This window comes from Channa argus, chromosome 2 (assembly GCF_033026475.1).
Source record: "Channa argus isolate prfri chromosome 2, Channa argus male v1.0, whole genome shotgun sequence".
NCBI classification, from domain to species: domain Eukaryota; kingdom Metazoa; phylum Chordata; class Actinopteri; order Anabantiformes; family Channidae; genus Channa; species Channa argus.
In genome coordinates this window covers 11352121-11370587 of record NC_090198.1, presented here as the reverse complement: position 1 = coordinate 11370587, position 18467 = coordinate 11352121, and the positions used below count along the sequence as shown (strand labels likewise).

General features: G+C 38.5%; 1 protein-coding gene and 1 long non-coding RNA gene across 3 annotated transcripts; one reads left to right on the top strand and one right to left on the bottom strand.

The window, feature by feature from the left end:
• LOC137114201 (uncharacterized) lies at positions 1–5259 on the top strand. Its single transcript, XR_010913315.1, has 4 exons — positions 1–137; positions 529–623; positions 3147–3235; positions 3964–5259. It is a non-coding gene; the product is annotated as an uncharacterized lncRNA (long non-coding RNA).
• A 7701-nt stretch (positions 5260–12960) lies between these two features.
• Positions 12961–17063, bottom strand: bcl2l10 (BCL2 like 10). 2 transcript variants are annotated; one of them, XM_067495334.1, is made up of 3 exons: positions 16907–17063; positions 15388–15852; positions 12961–13956 (listed from the first exon to the last, which is right to left on the bottom strand). In XM_067495334.1, exons 2-3 carry the CDS (start codon positions 15847–15849, stop codon positions 13834–13836), a joined length of 585 nt encoding a protein of 194 aa, XP_067351435.1. In that variant the 5' UTR covers positions 15850–15852; positions 16907–17063; the 3' UTR covers positions 12961–13833. The 2 variants fall into 2 exon arrangements, with proteins under 2 accessions (XP_067351435.1, XP_067351436.1); XM_067495335.1 differs by lacking the exon at positions 16907–17063 and adding an exon at positions 16390–16685.
• Positions 17064–18467: the final 1404 nt, after the last annotated feature.

Below are 18467 nucleotides of genomic sequence, written 5' to 3'. Positions count from 1 at the left end.
TCCCTCTCACTGGGTGTGGTTTATGAAATAGAGAAGTATTGCCAGGACACTTATTAATGCAGCTGAGCTTCTGACTGATTGCTGACAGCTCTACATACTTGTACAAATCAAATGGCTGCAGTTACAATTGAATACTGGTAAGTGTTAAAGCTTATATTCTTTTGTATTAATATTGTAAATTGTAATATTGTATTAATATTGTAAGTAGGACAACCTGAGCCTGTTAATCGAGAGCGATGTCTACACAGGGTTTAAATACCAAATAAGGCAACAGGCAGGAAATACATGTGGTTTAATTTGTAGCAGTTTGTATGAAAACATTTCCTGTCTTCACGCACAATAATGTGACTATACATTAATAGATAATTTAAGTTAGGTTTTGTTTCCAAGATGCCCAAGGACCTGATTTTTGTAAATATGCAATAATAGTTTTCTTTGCATAGAAATAATAAACTATAAAAAGATAATGTATTGCTTCATGAACCAGTTGAAAGTTTATGAGTGAGTTCTGTTTGTGTTGTGTTACAGTAAAGAATGAAGTTTTGCATACCGCTACCAGGAACTAGCCGGTACTCTCAGGCAGGTCCCTGGTGTGCAGGTGGCAGGAGTTAGAGGGAGGCCAGGTGAGCTCCTTTTCTCTTCTCTATACGGTTCACTGTGGAAGCCCATTTCCACCAAGAAAAGGAGAAAATAATAGTCAAGTGATAGAAGTCTGAAAACCAGGCGTGTTATGTGTGTTCTTTCGTTGTCCCCTACAAATAACGTAAAAACATTTTCAAAATGCTTCCGATTTTCAGAGGGAACACCTTGAACTCAGTAGGGGTCACCCAGAGTGGTCCTACTGTACTCAGACAATAATAAAATAATGACATGTTGTCATGAGAAAAGAAATCCTCTGGCTGCTCAGTGCACATATCCCACTCCCCATAATCTTGCTAATATGAGAAAATGTATACATTGGGCTTTGGAAATCAGCTTAAACATTTAAAAAGTGAAACTTGAAAGTGAAACCACTGACCCTGTGGACGACTTTGTTACCAACTGAGCTACGGCCGTTGAATCTTTACTTTCTAAACTAAAGGCTTCCCAAAGTGAAGAAACTAAAAGTAACCTGAAGCTTTTATTTTTATAGTGTCAGGTGTATGGGCAGCCCTGCCAACATGTCTACTTTTGAATTCTCTCTCAAAAGGAGACACAGCTCTTACTTTCACTACATTAATAACTTTGTGTGGCACAATGGAGCAGTGGTTAGTAGGAGTGGGTTACACCTCAGCTGCAAACTCATGAGTTTAAACACGTTTTTTTTTTTTCATCAATACTTAGAAGTGTGTTTATGTTTTCTCCATAAAAATGGCCTTTCATAATGTCAGCACGTGGTGTTTTCTGTATATTGGTTTAAAATGCAGTTTATACTAAGGCTATTTACAGGGTTGTTCAAAATAATATCAGTACAATGTGACTAAGGTTTTTCGTATATTTTTTATTATTATGTGGCAAACAAGTTACCAGTAGGTGCAGTAGATTCTCAGAAAACAAACAAGACCCAGCATTCATGATATATACACTCTTAAGTCTGTGTAATTTGGCAATTAGTTGAAAGGGGTGTGTTAAAAAAATAGCAGTGTGGCATTCAATCACTGAGGTCATCAACTGTGTGAAAAAAACAGGTGTGAATCAGGTGGCCCCTATTTAAGGTTGAAGCCAGCACTTGTTGAACGTGCATTTGAAAGCCTGAAGAAAGTAGGTTGTTCAAGACATTGTTCAGAAGAACAGCCTACTTTGATTAAAAAGTTGATTGGAGAGGGGAAAAGCTATAAAGAGGATTATAGGCTGTTCAGCTAAAATTATCTCCAATGCCTTAAAATGGAGAGCAAAACCAGAGAGACATGGAAGAAAACGAAAGACAACCATCAAAATGGATCGACGAGAAAAGGCTCAGCCAATGATCAGCTCCAGGATGACCATAGACAGTCTGGAGTTACCTGTAAGTACTGTGACAGTTAGAAGACGTCTGTGTGAAGCTAATCTATTTTCAAGAATCCCCGCAAAGTCCCTCTGTTAAAAAAAAGGCATGTGCAGAAGATTTGCCAAAGAACACATCAACTGGCCTAAAGACAAATGGAGGAACATTTTGTGGACTGATGAGAGTAAAATTGTTCTGTTTGGGTCCAAGGGCCACAGACAGTTTGTGAGATGACCCCCAAACTCTGAATTAAAGCCACGGTACACAGTGAAGACAGTGAAGCATGGTGGTGCAAGCATCATGATATGGACATGTTTCTCCTACTATGCTGTTGGGCCTATTTATCGCATACCAGGGATCATGGATCAGTTTGCATATGTCAGAATACTTGAAGAGGTCATGTTGCCTTATGCTGAGGAGGACATGCCCTTGAAATGGTTGTTTCAACAAGACAATGACCCCAAACACACAAGTAAATGAGCTAAGTCTTGGTTCCAAACCAACAAAATTAATGTTATGGAGTGGCCAGCCCAGTCCCCGGATCTTAATCCAATCGAGAACTTGTGGGCTGATATCAAAAATGCTGTTTCTGAAGCAAAACCAAGAAATGTAAATGAATTGTGGAATGTTGTTAAAGAATCATGGAGTGGAATAACAGCTGAGAGGTGCCACAAGTTGGGTGACTCCATGCCACACAGATGTGAAGCAGTTTTAGAAAAACTGTGGTCATACAACTAAATATTATTTTAGTGATTCACAGGATGCTAAATCCCAGAAACAAAAACGTTTGTACAAAATAGTTTTGAGTTTGTACAGTCAACAGCAGAAACTGCTATTTTTTTGAACATACCCCTTTCAACTAATTGCCCAATTGCACAGCCTTACGAGTGCGTATATCATGAATGCTGGGTCTTATTTGTTTTCTGAGAATCTACTTGTTTGCCACGTAGCAATAAAAAATATACGAAAAACCTTAGTCACATTGTACTGCTATTATTTTGAACAACCCTGTGTACCATTTGCAGAAGTGAGATTTGTTTTTTTTTTCTATTTACGCTACACATGAAATGGGTCTTGGTAAGTTTTTACAAAAGTAAAAATGCATTCTTAGCTTTTACAGAGGAGGTGGAATTGCCTTGTTTCGCAAGTTCACTGGCTTCTCTGTCTTGTTTTTCCCCCATAGACAGTTTTGAGGTGTCAGTGAATGATCAGCTGATCTACTCCAAGCTGGAGACGGGATCATTTCCTGACACGGAAGAGGTTAGAGGATTGGTGAGATACTGTAACAGTTTATTTATAATGTATAGAGCTCTCCCACAACAGATATTACTATTTCCCTGTAACTTGGAGCAACGTTTGCATGTCATATGGTTTACACTTTAGTTTCCGTTTCTGTGTGGTTTGGACAGAAACATGCAAAGCAAATACCAGAATTTCATGTTGCTGCTTTTCGTGTCCTTTAATGGGACACGCATAAGCAAAGAGAATCTAAAGCGGAATTACACTAATTACAATTAAACCTCAAAGTACATTATATTACATCTCAGTTTTCCAAAATAAACAATTGCCTTGATCTAAATTCTAATGTCAACATATTAACATCCTCAAAATGACAATGTAGCATGTTACACTCTTTACCATCATCGCTGACTTTAGTATTTTAGCAAACTAACATTTGTTAGTCAGCACTAAACGGTAGCGTGGGCCTGTGGCTGAATACATTTGCAGGTATCTGATCCTAAACCAAAGTATTGGGCAATGTTGGGTTTTGGCAAGAGCTCACCTGAGCCGTTACAGTTGATCCTAAGGGGAACGTGAATGTCTGTAGGCCACCAAATTAATCGCTATCTGTTAGTCGCTGAGATACTTTAGTCACCTCTGTTTTGTGCAGAAAAGAAGTATTTGTGGCTACAAACAAGTCAAGACATTGTAATAGAACTCCAAGTTAGTACTAGTGATTTTTTTTTTTTTTTTTGTGTGTGTGTGTTTCATGTGACCAGGTGGCAGCAACGGTGAAAAAGATGGTCAAAGAAGGAAAAGTGAAGAAGACATCAAAGAATCAAGAGAAAAAGTGCAATGTCTTTTAGAGGATAAAAAGTAAAATAACAGTGTAACAAACATGAAAATACATTTTATTTTTCTTTGTCAATTAATGAAAATCTCACTGTCAGCCATGACAATATAAGAATATACAGACAGATGATGAGAGCCGCTCCAGACCAGGTGCTGATCTGCACTTCTGTTCATGAATGTTCACACTAAAATACGCGAAGTGTGCACATGATGCTACTCTAGAAGCTTTTCAGCTGGCCGTGGCCTGAAGGGCTGCTCCCATCATGTCTGTCTCCCTTGAATTGTTTTAAAAATAGTTCCCGCATCTACAGTTGTTCGTACCACGATTGGGCCACAATTTAAAGGTGTTATCTTTGTCGTGTTGGCAAATTTGCTTATCATTTGCAAAGAGTGGATGAGAAGGTGAAACACTCTCATGACTTTATGGTGAACATGAACCTGCCACTAACAGCCTTTTGGCTTGGTCTAACAAGCCTGCCCTGTTCCTGGTTTTAGTGAGGTTAGGGGCTGGACTTTTTCTTGACCAGGACCACAAAATGACAGGAGGTTCCGCTACCGGTCCAGGCCAGGAAACAGTCCAACACAGACTGCTCCTGTGAAACGTCCAGTAGTCTTTCTTACACTTTGGTTATTGAGCAGATTAAATAAAAAGGTGACGAGGTGCAGGTCCAGGCTTTGTGCTAAGCTAAGCTAACCCACTTCAGGCTGGAGGTTGCTGTCTACCATAGAGGCATGATAGTACTGAACTTCTAACTCTTGGCAAAAAGTGAATAAACATATTTGTCTCAGAAAATATATACATCACTTCCTTTCTCTCATAGAAAATATACTGTATCTTAGTCGTGTATTTTCAAAGAACCTTTGTCTTTATTGTAGGATCAGACTTACTGTTTGCATATGAAGTACATCTTTCTCATCAGAGTCGGTTTGTATTTTATTTATTTTAGGCACAGTGTATGCAGTATACAGTACACGCATGTAGTTAGTAGTAATGAATAAACCAGTGTATACAGTAGATCATGAATATTAAATTCTTGGAACTGCAAAAGAAAATCAGCTTTAAGCTCACTCTAATAAAATCGCAACATTTATTTTTAATATATGAACCTTTACAAATAAAGGAAATAAAATAAGATGTTTAGATATGAAAAGTAGTTAATTTGATGTAGAACTAAATGAATGTAAGCTGTCATACCAAGAATAAAGCCAAAACCTGTTCCAGAGATGCAGTACAATGAAAGTATATTTACTGTCGATTTGCTATGCTCATTTAAAAGTGTAAGGAAGCTCTACAGGCAACTCTGTAGTCAAATTTGTCTCTGTGTAGTGAACAGAGCTGACTGTGTGTCTGAAGAATACAATCGTCCTCATCTGGTAAACACAGCCCTAAGCACTACATGTACTACTTAAAATGTTTAACTCGACATAAAGTATTAGCTGTAAGTACACACTCTCAAACTAACTTAAAGTACAAAAGTACAGGTACTCCACAAAGAAAACTAAGTTCGTTACACAATATTGGATTTTGTGCTTTTGACAACAGAAATGTACAAGTCTCGTCCAGATTTGTTTGACAAACAAATTATAGAAATGTATTAAAAACAAAACACACAACAAATAATGGACAAAGATCTGTGCTGCTGGTCTTGATGAAGCTGGTAAAGGTGGAGCTAATGACATAAATGGGGTTAATCAATATTATAACATCATTATTAATTATATTTTCACATTTACTATTGTTCCCTCTAAATTGGAGTTGCTTAAAACTAAAGGGATACATAGCTAAATGGATACAGGTAGGATACTTAAAAACAGTTTCCTAAAAACAGTTTTAAATTATGCTGAGTTGTGTATTTTTAATATTTAATATTCTATTAATAGGTTTTAAAATTTTTGTTTCTATCCAAAATGTAGTGAAGTAAGTAAATGCAATTAAACTATGTTGCCCTGTACAATAAAACGAGTTATCTCAACATTTTCTATTTGTTCACTCAGTGCAATCACTGTAAACTGAGCTGACGGAACATTACAGAAACGTACTTATCAGATAAATGGCTACTAAATCAGTGATAATATCTTTCTAAGACAAATTAACATAGAGGAGGTTGGATTTATGACCTTTTGCTATGACAATCTTTCCCACTACAGATATTTACAGTTAAAGAGGAAGCTATGTATTTCACAGCTCTGTTTCATGATTAGTACACAGAAACTACCACAAGTTCCCACGTAATTACTGTAGATCTTGGTGTTGAGTTTCCTCATTAAATATGCAATTTTAGCCTCCTATTACCCAGATATATCCATTGCTTATACCAAACTTTTACCTGGTTATTACCTTGTAATTATCACTATCAACCACCATCCTGTAACATCAATATTACAGACAAACAGAACAGTTGTTTCTGTCCTTTTCCCCATAACCCTGAACCTAATCATGCAATGAAATGTAGATGGTGAAAGACCAAATTTTTTTTGCAATGTTGTGTTGAGAAACAATTTTGTTGAACTGATTCCCGATTCTCTCACGAAGTCTGGCCCAAAGTGCTGAGCCACGGTCCATAGTACTTGCAAAGACAGAGTCTAAACCTGATACCTTCATCTCTTTCCAGTTAACCTGCTAAGTGTTGGAGTCATCCAATCTGATGTTACTTCAGTATTCTTTGAACCTCTTGAACGTCTTCTACACTCACTTCAGTTTTCAAGTTGAAACTGTCAGAAAGATAATCCTACTCTCTGTTTAATATTGAGGTCATAGGGGGTGCTGGAGTCGTACTGTAGTGTATTATAACAAGAGGTGGTTCTAAAGTTTTGGCCACCCTATTTAAAATGAATGAGCTGTATCTAAAAACTGGCCAGTGAGTTTATAATTAGGTTGGTCAATGTAAACACTGAAAGTCTTTATCTTGTACTTTGGCTCAGACATAATTCAAGTGAACTGACAAATAACATATTTTAGTTTTTAGTGCAAGTCTTTTTTTTTTAACTTTTGTGAAAATGGGGTTAGTACCCAAATAAACAAAGACAAGGCTCAGTTATCAGCTGTAGTGACTTGCGTGTGCAATTGTAAAACATAACTTTTAAAATTTGAAGATGTTTACATTATGTGTGGGTAACATACTGCAGTGACATGATTGCAAAACAAGCTGCATGTCTGTTCCTAATATTTAGGAACATTAAAATTTCAGCTGTGGACTAGCACACAGTTAGTGTTCTAGTGGGTATTTATGTGGAACTGAGTCAAACTACAGCACCACTGCCCAACACAATAAATTACATTAAAAAAGCTCCATGGCACAAAAAAAGGCTCGTGTCAATAGGATCGAATTTATGTTTGTCTTTTCATTGGAGTTGATAATATCTTTTAAAAGGCAGTTTTCACTCAGTTATGTGGTTAAGTATAAATTGTGGCACTAAACTTTACCAACATCGATGTAATCTCTGTTCCATAATCCATGTATAAGCAGATGGTGACAATAAAAGATTTGTCTGCTGAGTTCCACCACCAGAGGAAAAAACCACTATCAACAGGAAACAGATAACCACATCAGAGGCTGTCATGGTTCCCCGTTTAACAAACAATGAGAAAGACAAAGTGTGTTGTTATGTGCGGGAGTGTGTGAACTGTGTGTATGCTGAAACTAAACCACACTTTGTGGCAAAAGATCTTTTTCAAAATATGCTTGTAGACACGCATTTTGGCCTTATTTGTAGCAGCGTGTGAATTTACTTCTTCTGTCAGTTCCATCTTCCATCTCTTTCTTTTCTGTGAAACTGATTTCTGACAAAGCATCTAGCCAGTTCCTACAAGATGTCACATTTAAAAATTTTATACAGATGTGGCTAAAAATGGTGGTGCCTAAATACAAAATTTAAAAAAGAAAACATTTGCATTTTTGTAACACATTATTTAATTTAATAATGAAGCACACCGGGACTCTTAACCACATATTTTATAACATACTTTTGAGCCATTATTGTTACTGGTGGTCTAGGGTCAAAATATAGCTTTTATTAAATAAACAGCCTGTGGGTGCAACAAAGCTGACCTTTCTTGCCTTTTGCCTAAGAGCTGCTGTAGTTATTATTTGCTGTAGTATTGTCAGTGGGTTTTTAAGAGCTCTTGCAACATGGGGATCACGGCCAGAAGCTATGCAGGGCCTTGGTATGGTGCAACTGGTCACCGCTGTGTTTTTGTACCTTGTCCGAAGTTTTCCTTGTTTGTTATGTTGCTGTTCTGTTTACTCTGGTCTAATCTGGCCAATAGGCCACATTCAGGGCTGCTGGCTACAGTCCCGTTCTTAACAGTACTGTGTTAGGAACTGTGGTCAGAGGAACATCAAGCTGCTTTGAGATGGTCTTGTAGCACTATTTAACTTTGTAATACCTTTGTCAGCAATAAGCATTTGAATGCATATTTGTTTTATTCTGTAGCAAACCAACAGTATGGAGGTATGTGACCCTTTTCAGGAAAAACAGACTATTGTTTCACTTTTAAGATCTGCTGGAAATGTTGAAAATTGCCTATATTGGTTTAAATAATAAAAGTAATAATTATTAATAAACATAGTACAAATATGTTTGGAGTGTCACTGTCACACATTTACAAAACCACACATGTAGCCGATGTTGCCAAACTCCCGAACTGGACACATTTCTAAAGATCTTTATGTCTGCTGATATTTTAAATACAGTTTTTGCATTTTCATTTAAGAGTTTCATGTTGTAATTATTTTTGATTTCCCATACATGCAGGAAGCGGCCAAAGAATAAGCCAAGTCATTAACTTGTAAAGATTATTTTTGATATCCAAGCTTTTGTGATTTATTTATTTTTTTGTCAGACCTCAAGAGTAAGGGTCCACCATGTGGTGTAGAAAAAACGTTCCCAGCACAGTTTATTTATCAATAATAATATGGGTGTGTATGTGTATCTGTGTGCATACATGGTTGCTTTGAAGATTATGGGTGTGTATTGTAGATAAGTAAGCTATGTGAACAAACACAGCAAGGAGTGTCAAAGGTATAGAAGGTATCGAATTGACAGCCAACTCTTTCTTTCCCTCTCTGCTTTAAACTGATGAGGCCTTTTTTTAATTTTATGGTTGGTTTTTGGTTTTTTGCAGAGGCACAGCAAAAGGTGTTGGCTGATTTTATTGTTGCATTGTCTATAACTTTGAATGTCCAATCTAAACAATATATCTTCTAGTAATCACAAATGTTGTGTCACATAAAAACTTTATAGTCAATAAAAATGGTGAGTTTGGATTTAAGTAAATGTAGTTATGTTGTAAGCTCCAAAGACTATAAAAATACTGTATATCAATAATATATATCAACTGTGCAAATTCTCATACATCAAATACATTTGCACAAACTGCAGATCTTGCATAAGAATTTATGAAATGTGTGAGATGTGAGTTAATTACTGATAATTTTGTCATTAGAAACAAGTCACCAAACCTATAGAAACAAATTAGATTTAAAAATTATGTATTTCATTTTATTTTTTAAAGAAAATATTTTGTTAAATTAAAAAGGTTATAAATATATTAAAGTAAGTTAAAGAAATAATTACATTCCAATTAATTAAAATATATTTTCTTATTAATTGGATCAGATTTCACATAAGGTTGGCATCATTTTATGACGGAACACATTTTTTCCTCCTTGATCAGGCAGTTCTACTATTTAATCATCAGTTTAGATACGGCACAGAAGAGCATTACCTTCCCCGAGCACGACGCTGAGGTTCCCTGAGACTTGCCAGACTCTTACATGGCACACCTTGATTAACCACTCCAGGGAAGAGAAACAATGTTCTCCACCTAAACACGATCTGCCCCACAGACAAGGGGTGGAGTCCAAATTCTTTTGTGACCCCATCCAGCATTGTCAACTCATCTTCTAAGGTCTGCAGAAATCTGCTTTGTCTTCACGATCAGAGTTTGATAGTGAAGAACCACATTTTCCTTCTGTACAGTAGGCAGGTCCTTCCAGAATCAAACATGATTAAACCTGACTGTAAGTTCTCCTTTTAAAAAATGTAGAGGTTGACTTCCAAATATTAAAGATTGAATAACTTTCCACAGTAAAAACATGCATGTTTTTTCATTCAATGAATTAGGTTTCCATAATCAGACAATAAATGCACCCTTTTCACTTATATACATATTTCTACAATTTGATTAGAGTCCAACTGTGGGAAATTCAGCTGATTAGACATGATTTCTATACAAGGCCCCACAGTTAACAGTGCATGTCAGAACACAAACCAAGCCATGAAGTCCAAGAAATTGTCTGTAGACCTCAGAGACAAGATTTTATCGAGGCACAGATCTGGGGAAGGGTAATTCAATTCCATTCAATTCAACTTTATTTATATAGCGCCAATTCACAACAAAGTCATCTCAGGGCACTTTACAGAATAAAATCAAGATTATAAAGATGTATAAAGAGAACCCAACAATTCCCCCTGGAGCAAGCCATAGGCAACAGTGGCGAGGAAAAACTCCCTTTAACGGAAGAAACCTCCCGAAGAACCAGGCTCAGGGTGGACGGCCATCTGCCTCGACCGGTTGGGGTGAGTGGAAAGTGAAGAGAGAAAAGAACGGAGCAACAAAAAGCAACAACAAAACATCGGGCAGATATGTAGGACCAGCAGATGCACGCTGGAAGACACACAGCTTCAAAGCCGCGGACACCTGCAGAAAGGGAACAGAGGGGGACAGAGAGGGGGACAGAGAAGGACAAAGACAACTACGGGAGAAAACACACAGAGTTAATGACATACACTGGTGACAATTGCGGGGTGAGAGGAGGAGAGAGGGTCAAGAGGAGGAAAGGAGCTCAGTGCATCGGCAGGTGGGTCCCCCAGCAGTCTAAGCCTATAGCAGTATAACAATAACTAAGTATAAACTTTATCAAAGAGGAATGTTTTAAGCCTAGACTTAAAAGTAGAGAGGGTGTCTGCTTCCCGAATCTGAACTGGGAGTTGATTCCACAGGAGGGGAGCTTGATAGCTAAAGGCTCTACCTGCCTATTCTACCTTTGGAAATTCTGGGAACCACAAGTAGGCCTGCATTCTGAGATCGAAGTGATCTACTGGGATGATATGGTGCTATGAGGTCTTCTGTATATGATGGAGCCTGACCATTCAGAGCTTTATATGTAAGAAGCAGGGTTTTAAATTCTATTATAGATTTAATGGGAAGCCAATGGAGAGAAGCTAGTGAAGGTGAAATATGATCTCTCTTGCTAATTCCAGTCAGCATTTTGGATTAATTGCAGGCTCTTTAGGGAGTTACTGGGGCATCCTGAAAGTAGGGAATTACAGTAGTCCAACCTAGAGGAAACAAATGCATGGACCAGTTTCTCGGCATCACTTTGAGACAGGATGCTCCTAATTTTGGCAATGTTCCATAGGTGGAAGAAGGCTGTTCTAGAGATTTGTTTTATATGTGAGGTAAAGGACAAATCCTGGTCAAAAATAACTCCAACGTTCCTTGCAGTAGTACTGGAGGGCATACTGGACATCATATCTCTGAGATTTTTGGGCCCAAATACTATGACTATGACTATGAGTTTTGTCTGAGTTTAGAAGTAAACAATTGTGGGACATCCAGGCCTTTATGTCTTGTAGGCATGCTTGAAGCTTTATTTACTGATTATTTTCATCTGGTTCCATAGATAAATATACCTGGGTGTCATCAGCATAGCAGTCGAAATTTACGGAGTGTTGTCTAATAATGTTGCCTAGAGACATATATAAAGTAAAAAGTATTGGTCCTAACAGAGCCTTGTGGAACTCCATAGCTAACCTTTGTGCACCTGGAGGATTCATCATTAACATGAACAAATTGAAGTCTATCAGATAGGTAAGATTTAAACCAACCTAGTGCGACTGTGACGCAGGAAGGTAGAGTGGTCGTCCACTAATCTCACAGTTGTTGGTTCAATCCTCGGCTACTCCAGTCACATGTCGAAGTGTCCTTGAGCAAGACACTGAACCCCAACTTAGTTGCTCCCGGTGAGTGTTGGCCAGCTGCATAGCAGCTCCCCCATAGTGTATGAGCGTGTGATTGTGAGTGTGAATGGGTGAATAAGAAGCAGTGTAAATCGCTTTGAGTGCCAATAGGTAGAAAAGCAGACCATGGTGCAGTTCCTTTAAACCCAATTTCATTTTTTTTCAGGTCTCTGTAATAAAATTTTGTGATCAATGGTATTGAATGCAGCACTAAGATCTAACAGAACAAGTTCAGAAACATTTCTGCAGCATTGAAGGGCCCAATGAGCACAGTGGCCTCCATCAACTGTGGAAGGAGTAAGGCTGTAACATAAAATGTGGAATAAGTTCTGAATGCTTTGTAGAATGCTTAGTAAAATGTTAAACGGCAGCTTCGGGTGCTGTTTAAGTAATGGAGAGTTGGGCCAACGTATTCTGCAGTACAGGATTGTTTCATTTACTCGAATTTAATTTTTTACCAACTCATCTGTCAAACTATACCAGCAACTATACACTTCTACAAACCTGTCATCATAATCGGGCTTTGATACTGAAAAACCAGATTTTTCTTCTCTATATTATTTTTCCAAAACAAATAATCCATTCTTGCAGCACTTGATTAAGTGTGGCAGATCTTTAACTTCTGACTTCTAAGGAACTATTTTTAAAAAAAAATATTAATGTTTTAACAACTGCCTTTAAACTGAAGAATGTGACACATTTTACAGGGTTTTCCTAATTTGGCAGCTGCTACTAGCCTTTTATTTTGTGAAAGCGACCCCACCATTTAACCATGATGGTCTGTGCAAAACAGCAGAAAAATCTTTACATGAATCATTTACTAGTATTAATATTACCCACTCTGCTGAACACCTGTGTAAACCTTTAGAGGAAAACAGGAAGCTGTAAGGATGACACAGTGCTTTTACAGTATTTCATTCTGAAAAACAAAACTGTCTTCATTACAGTCAATCACAAAACAATAATAATTTCTATTTTTATTACAAAATGAGAAATAAATAGAACAAAACCCATGTAAAAATATAATGTTTCAGATCTGTGGGGGGAAATGCCATAGCAACGGTTTGTTCTAATAACAATATGGTTACAGTCAGATTGCTCCCTGGATTGGTAGAATCATAACATTTCATAGCACCGTTGTGTTGTCTACAGCACTGCACACTGCAGTTCTGTTGAACATGAAAATTACAAACATTTCACAGGAATGTAGGACATCGAAAGCACTGCTTTAACTGTGGACTGGTTAGAAAAAAGGGCCACAGCTTACAATTTTATATAAATATAATATATTAATTTATACATTGTACACTAAATGGCTCTATACCACAAACACAATTAAGGTAAACGCATGAATAAAAAGGCAGCTAACAATTTAAAATCAAAACCAAAAGCTGTGGGAAATTTTTAGCTGCTAAGTAGACAAACTTTGAAAGCAAGGTGATTCTGTTTAGAAACCTTTGCTTTAATAATTGTCATGTCTAAGATATGCAAACTTCACTTCAAAACATATGAAGGCATTAAGTTTATCTTTACAATCTTAAAGAGCAGGATGTCAGTAATAATGCATGTATATGCATGCGTGAGGTGTGTGTGTGTATGCGCGTTTGGGGGTGTGTATGTGCAAACATTCAATTGATGACTTGAGCTCACAACCCTGAATTCACTACAGATCAGTCCTTTCTTGCAGCATTGCTAGTAAAATTCAAATGTCTACCTAATTGTGCCAAATGAAATGAGAACAAGAATGAGGACGTTAAGAGTCGGTGGCTGGGCTAACGCACCAGGAGGAAGGTGAGTCCAGCAAGGCCTACACCAGCAGCGGCAAACAGTGCTTTTCTCATGGAAGAATCCTGGCTCACCTCTCTGGTCCTGCGGGAGAACTTGCAGAACCCCTCCTACAGGACAAAGAAAAAAAGAATATGTTAGGATGATGACATGAAACTTTGTTAAATGGCAATGGGGAATATTTTTTAAGCTTTTCCCCATATACTGAGGGTTGTAGAAAAGAAAAAGAAAAAAAAAAAAACCCGGTATAAGCAGCCAAAATGACTTCCAAATAACAGTGGTTTCACTGACAGCAGGTGGCAATTATACACTATATTTTAGAAAATATGTCACAGTCACAGACAGCTGTTTGTTTTTCCTGAAAAATATTTGCAAATTGCAGGTGCTGCTGCCATCTGTAACTTTTTGCACACCCTAACAGCACAGCAGTTTTTCAAAATAAAATGATAATACTGTCAAAGTGCCAAACAAAAAAGAAATGTGGCAGAAACTGAAGATGAAATTATTCAAATTTACATGACCATAAAAATTAGATAGTCAGAAGCTGTTCAGCTCATCCTGCAGTTGCATTTTCACCATGTTTTCAGACTAAAGCTTTCTGTTTGACCAGTAACTGCACCTGCTCCCAGCTCCAGGTGTTCTCGCTGCTCTACAGCTGCTTGTTTTTCTAGTCAACCACGCCAACCTTCAGTACACTGAACACACTGAAGCTTTGACTGTTACTACGAAGTCCATCTGGCTAAGCTGGTTACGTGTCTGTTGAAACCAGCTGCCAGCTGAAGAAAGGACTGTGTCTGTGTGTGTGTGTGTGTGTGTGTGTTTGGTATGGGGCCAAGGCAAAAGCCCATTCACAAAAGCAGACATCCAACTGTAGTTTTGTTTTGATGAGGCTACTTCAACCTTGGTCTACCCAGAATGCATCACAGCTATCCCTTTAAAAATTTCCAGTAAGTAAGCCATAACTAGCTGGTTTAAAATTATCTTTTGCTTTCCTGTGTCTAAACAAACCTACACTCTCATGCCGCTTGGCAAAAAAGCTTTTGTCTAACCATTACAAAAAAACGATCTTCTAAGCGCTAGCATTGCTTAATCGTGGGCCTGAATTTACATTGTTGAGGTTGATCTTGTAGCACACATTCCTTGCTGCTCTACAACACCTATAATCACAGCAGCCACATGAAACGTCCGAATGCTCGTCTCACTGGCTAACTGTAAAGTAAAAAAGGCAGCATCTAAACTAAGCACTGGCCATATTTTAAGCCATGTTTGACAAAGATCTGAATACACCCCTTAGCAGGAAGCAAACATGATCCTAAAAAACTAGGTGGTTTCCAACACCAACCGTAGAAAACAGTATAAAGTCACTTTCATTATGTCTTAGAGGGATTTTTTTAAAAATTTGTACAATTCTGTTTTTAACTGTGCAACTGTCAAGCATACAGTCATAACCCCTTGTTTTATTTACAGTGCTTATGCCATCAACAGTACATTGTCATGCATCAGTCAATCAACTTTGGAGTAGATATGTTGTTACGACCTACCCATCCATCATTCTCCAGCAGCCAGTCTTTATTCTCGGTCCCCAGGAAATTAGCTATGGTCTCTGCCAGCAGCCTGCAGTGCCCTGGCCCCTGTCCTAGTTCCTGCTCCTTCCCGAGGTCCAGCCCCGGCTTCATGTCCTTTTGCTCCAGCAGCTGTCTAGCTAGCACCCCAGTAAAAGTAAAAAGGGAAACAACCCTCCCCCAGTTCAGGTGTCCATCTCCTACTAGCTCCTTCATCACCATCTTGAGGCTGGAGCAGGGGTACGGCCCACACTTCCTCAAGAAGGTCTGGGTGAGTGACAGGAAGCTAGCCTGATGCTGCATCTCCATGTCCTGCGCCAGGCGTCTCATGGCAGCGGCTGACTCGCTGGGAGGTGGAGGGGCTGGCCGTTGGCTTGTGCAGCACAGGTACAGGTAGTCCTCTGCCAGAGCCAGGGTCTCTTTCCACAGCCCAAATGACATTTTCTAAAAGAGTGGTAAATTCACGTTAATAATAAAATAACAATCAGCCTGACATGTGAATATCAGCCCAATGAAATATGAACGAGTAACCAAATTAGATTGGTTACTCTAGATCAATTAATGTGCCAGCTCCTAATCGACTTAATGTATATTGGATCTACTAAGCAGTAAGTGAAAATGTCCACCTGTAATTTTGGAGTAATATGCCATCTTTAAATTGATTTTATAGACAACAGCCAGACAAGACAAAACTTGTGAACAAATGACAGAAGGATTTTGCTAGTTCCCTTTACATTAGGAAAATTAAGTCACTGATAGCCGATTTCAAATTAACTTGCGCTCTGAATTTCCCTGACATAATCGTCACCACATACGGAACAGAATTCCGAGTGTAGTCAGTGTCGTCACGATCAGGGAGGTGCCAGAGGATTCCGCTGAACTTTAAAATCCAAAGCAATAAAAATAAACTAAATAATTACATTTATTGCAAAATATATTTCACTAACGATACAGACATGTGACTGCTACCAACAAACGTACCTAACAGCGAATAATGTGAAAGATAAAGACGCGTTGGTTCCAGCCGGTGTTACACAGTTCCAGCCTGACGGTTGCTTACGGTTAAGTTCTAATTGTTGGGCAGCTAATAGCAACGCTAGCGATGCAGCAGCACTATGAGAAAGCAGAGCCACGACTAACGCTCGCTTGCGTCGAACTTAGCTTTCGGCTACTAAACGCAACAAACCCAAATAGGATTTGGGTTTATCGCTACAGTTTAGTTTAAGGTTTGTATGACGTTACATGTCTGCGTATTAAGGGTTTAAAGAAAAAAAGCTAGTGCTTTTCCTCCGCGAGCAGTAACACGGCCGAAGCGCCGAAGAGCTGTCATTGGGCGACACAAAGGAGCTCACATACTCTCAGGCTCATCGACGCATTAAACGCCGTTTTGCACCGTTTCACGCGCATCTCTACGAAGCCACCATTTAACATCTCCCAAAGTGAACATGTAGACACTGACAGAACATTCTTTAAGAGTATAAAATGAACAAAGGCTCACCCTCCCAGCGATATCAGACTGCTCTCAGCACGTACAGACGGCGGAAGGAAAACCTCGGTACAGTCACCGTTTCCCTTCAGCTGCCGCACATTTATCGCCTAACTCCGCCTCCACTGCTCTGCGCTTCGAGCCGTCTGAGAAAAACCCGCAAAAGTCCCTACATAGGCATCTAGCAGAGCCCTCTGCACGCCAAAGTGAAAACCATCATTCAGGCAATGGAAAGGGAAATAATGTGTAGCCTCTAACAAGAAACAAATCAACAGATGTACGCAAATTAAATGCAGCCTTTTGAATGCGCTTGACAGAATGCTGTCACGGTAAAACGGAGGTTTTTGTTTTTTTTCGTTTTTAGTTCGTTTTATTGTTACTGAAAATTGCCTCTAAGCTCACATCTGCACTCATACACATCTTGAGAATAGTGACAGGCTACAATAGAGTCAGCTGCAGAGTGGACTATTTCTTTTCAAAAGTAGGCTAATTTATAAAGGTTGATCGATCTATAACCAGTTCCAGCCCCACTGCGGTATGAGTACATTTTATAGCACTGAGAAATAGGGAAGGAGCAGTTCTCACTACCCGTAAACCCACTGTTTAAGTCAAGTCGCATACCACACAGTGAAACTCTGTTTACAGAAGGATTCAGGGTAACAGACCACAAGAAATATGCAAAAGGATCTGATATAGGTTGACGTTCAGAAACGAAATCAAAGGAGATCATCCCAGGCTCACTCTCACTGTGTGACATCACAGCCTGTAATGCTCAGTTCAGTGATCAGTATGAGGAAGTGAAAAATGTAGAAACTTCGTTTGTAATCAAATGCATGGTAGTGATAGCAGGTGGATCGTTTACAGTAGATACTGTATGCGTCCATCTGTGGTTTTGGGTATTTTCTCTACATCTAAATACCTCAGTGTCTTCTCATTCATCTATCCCCTTTCGACCTTCCTGTTTCATCACACTCCCTTTACTTAATCTGGTGTTTCCCTCTGGGTGTTTCCGTCTTGAATTTTAGAAAATGTTTTTATTTTAAATTCTGGCTACTGTAGAAAAACAAAATGCTGAATGTGCCACCGAAATACACGTGTCATCTGGTGGTCATCTTTTTATTGTGAGGAGCTGCTAAAACAAACATGTTATTATCTGAAAGAAGAATGGCAGGGTTTCAGAGGAACTCTATGGGTTCACCGTAATACAATTGAAATGCTGGCGTTTATCTCAGAGGAAAGAACAAGGATCCTGTACAAACATCACTCACAGTTTCCCGACCAACTTTGCCCGACCGACTTTGACCACTGTTAAAAATATAAAGTGGTGTAAGATAGACTAATGCTTTAAAGGCAAATTTACAAAACAGGACAAATACTAAAAAACAAATACCTTATATCAAGTGCTTATTAGCTGTGATTGTACATCAATGTGTATATTCAGGATTTACTATTTCTCATAAATGTATCAGAATTTCGTAAGATCTTTTTATTTATTTGAAATCAGGTTAAAAAATCAGCTTAAAATTCGTAATGCAAAAATTTTTCAAATTTATTCACTCACAGGACCATATCG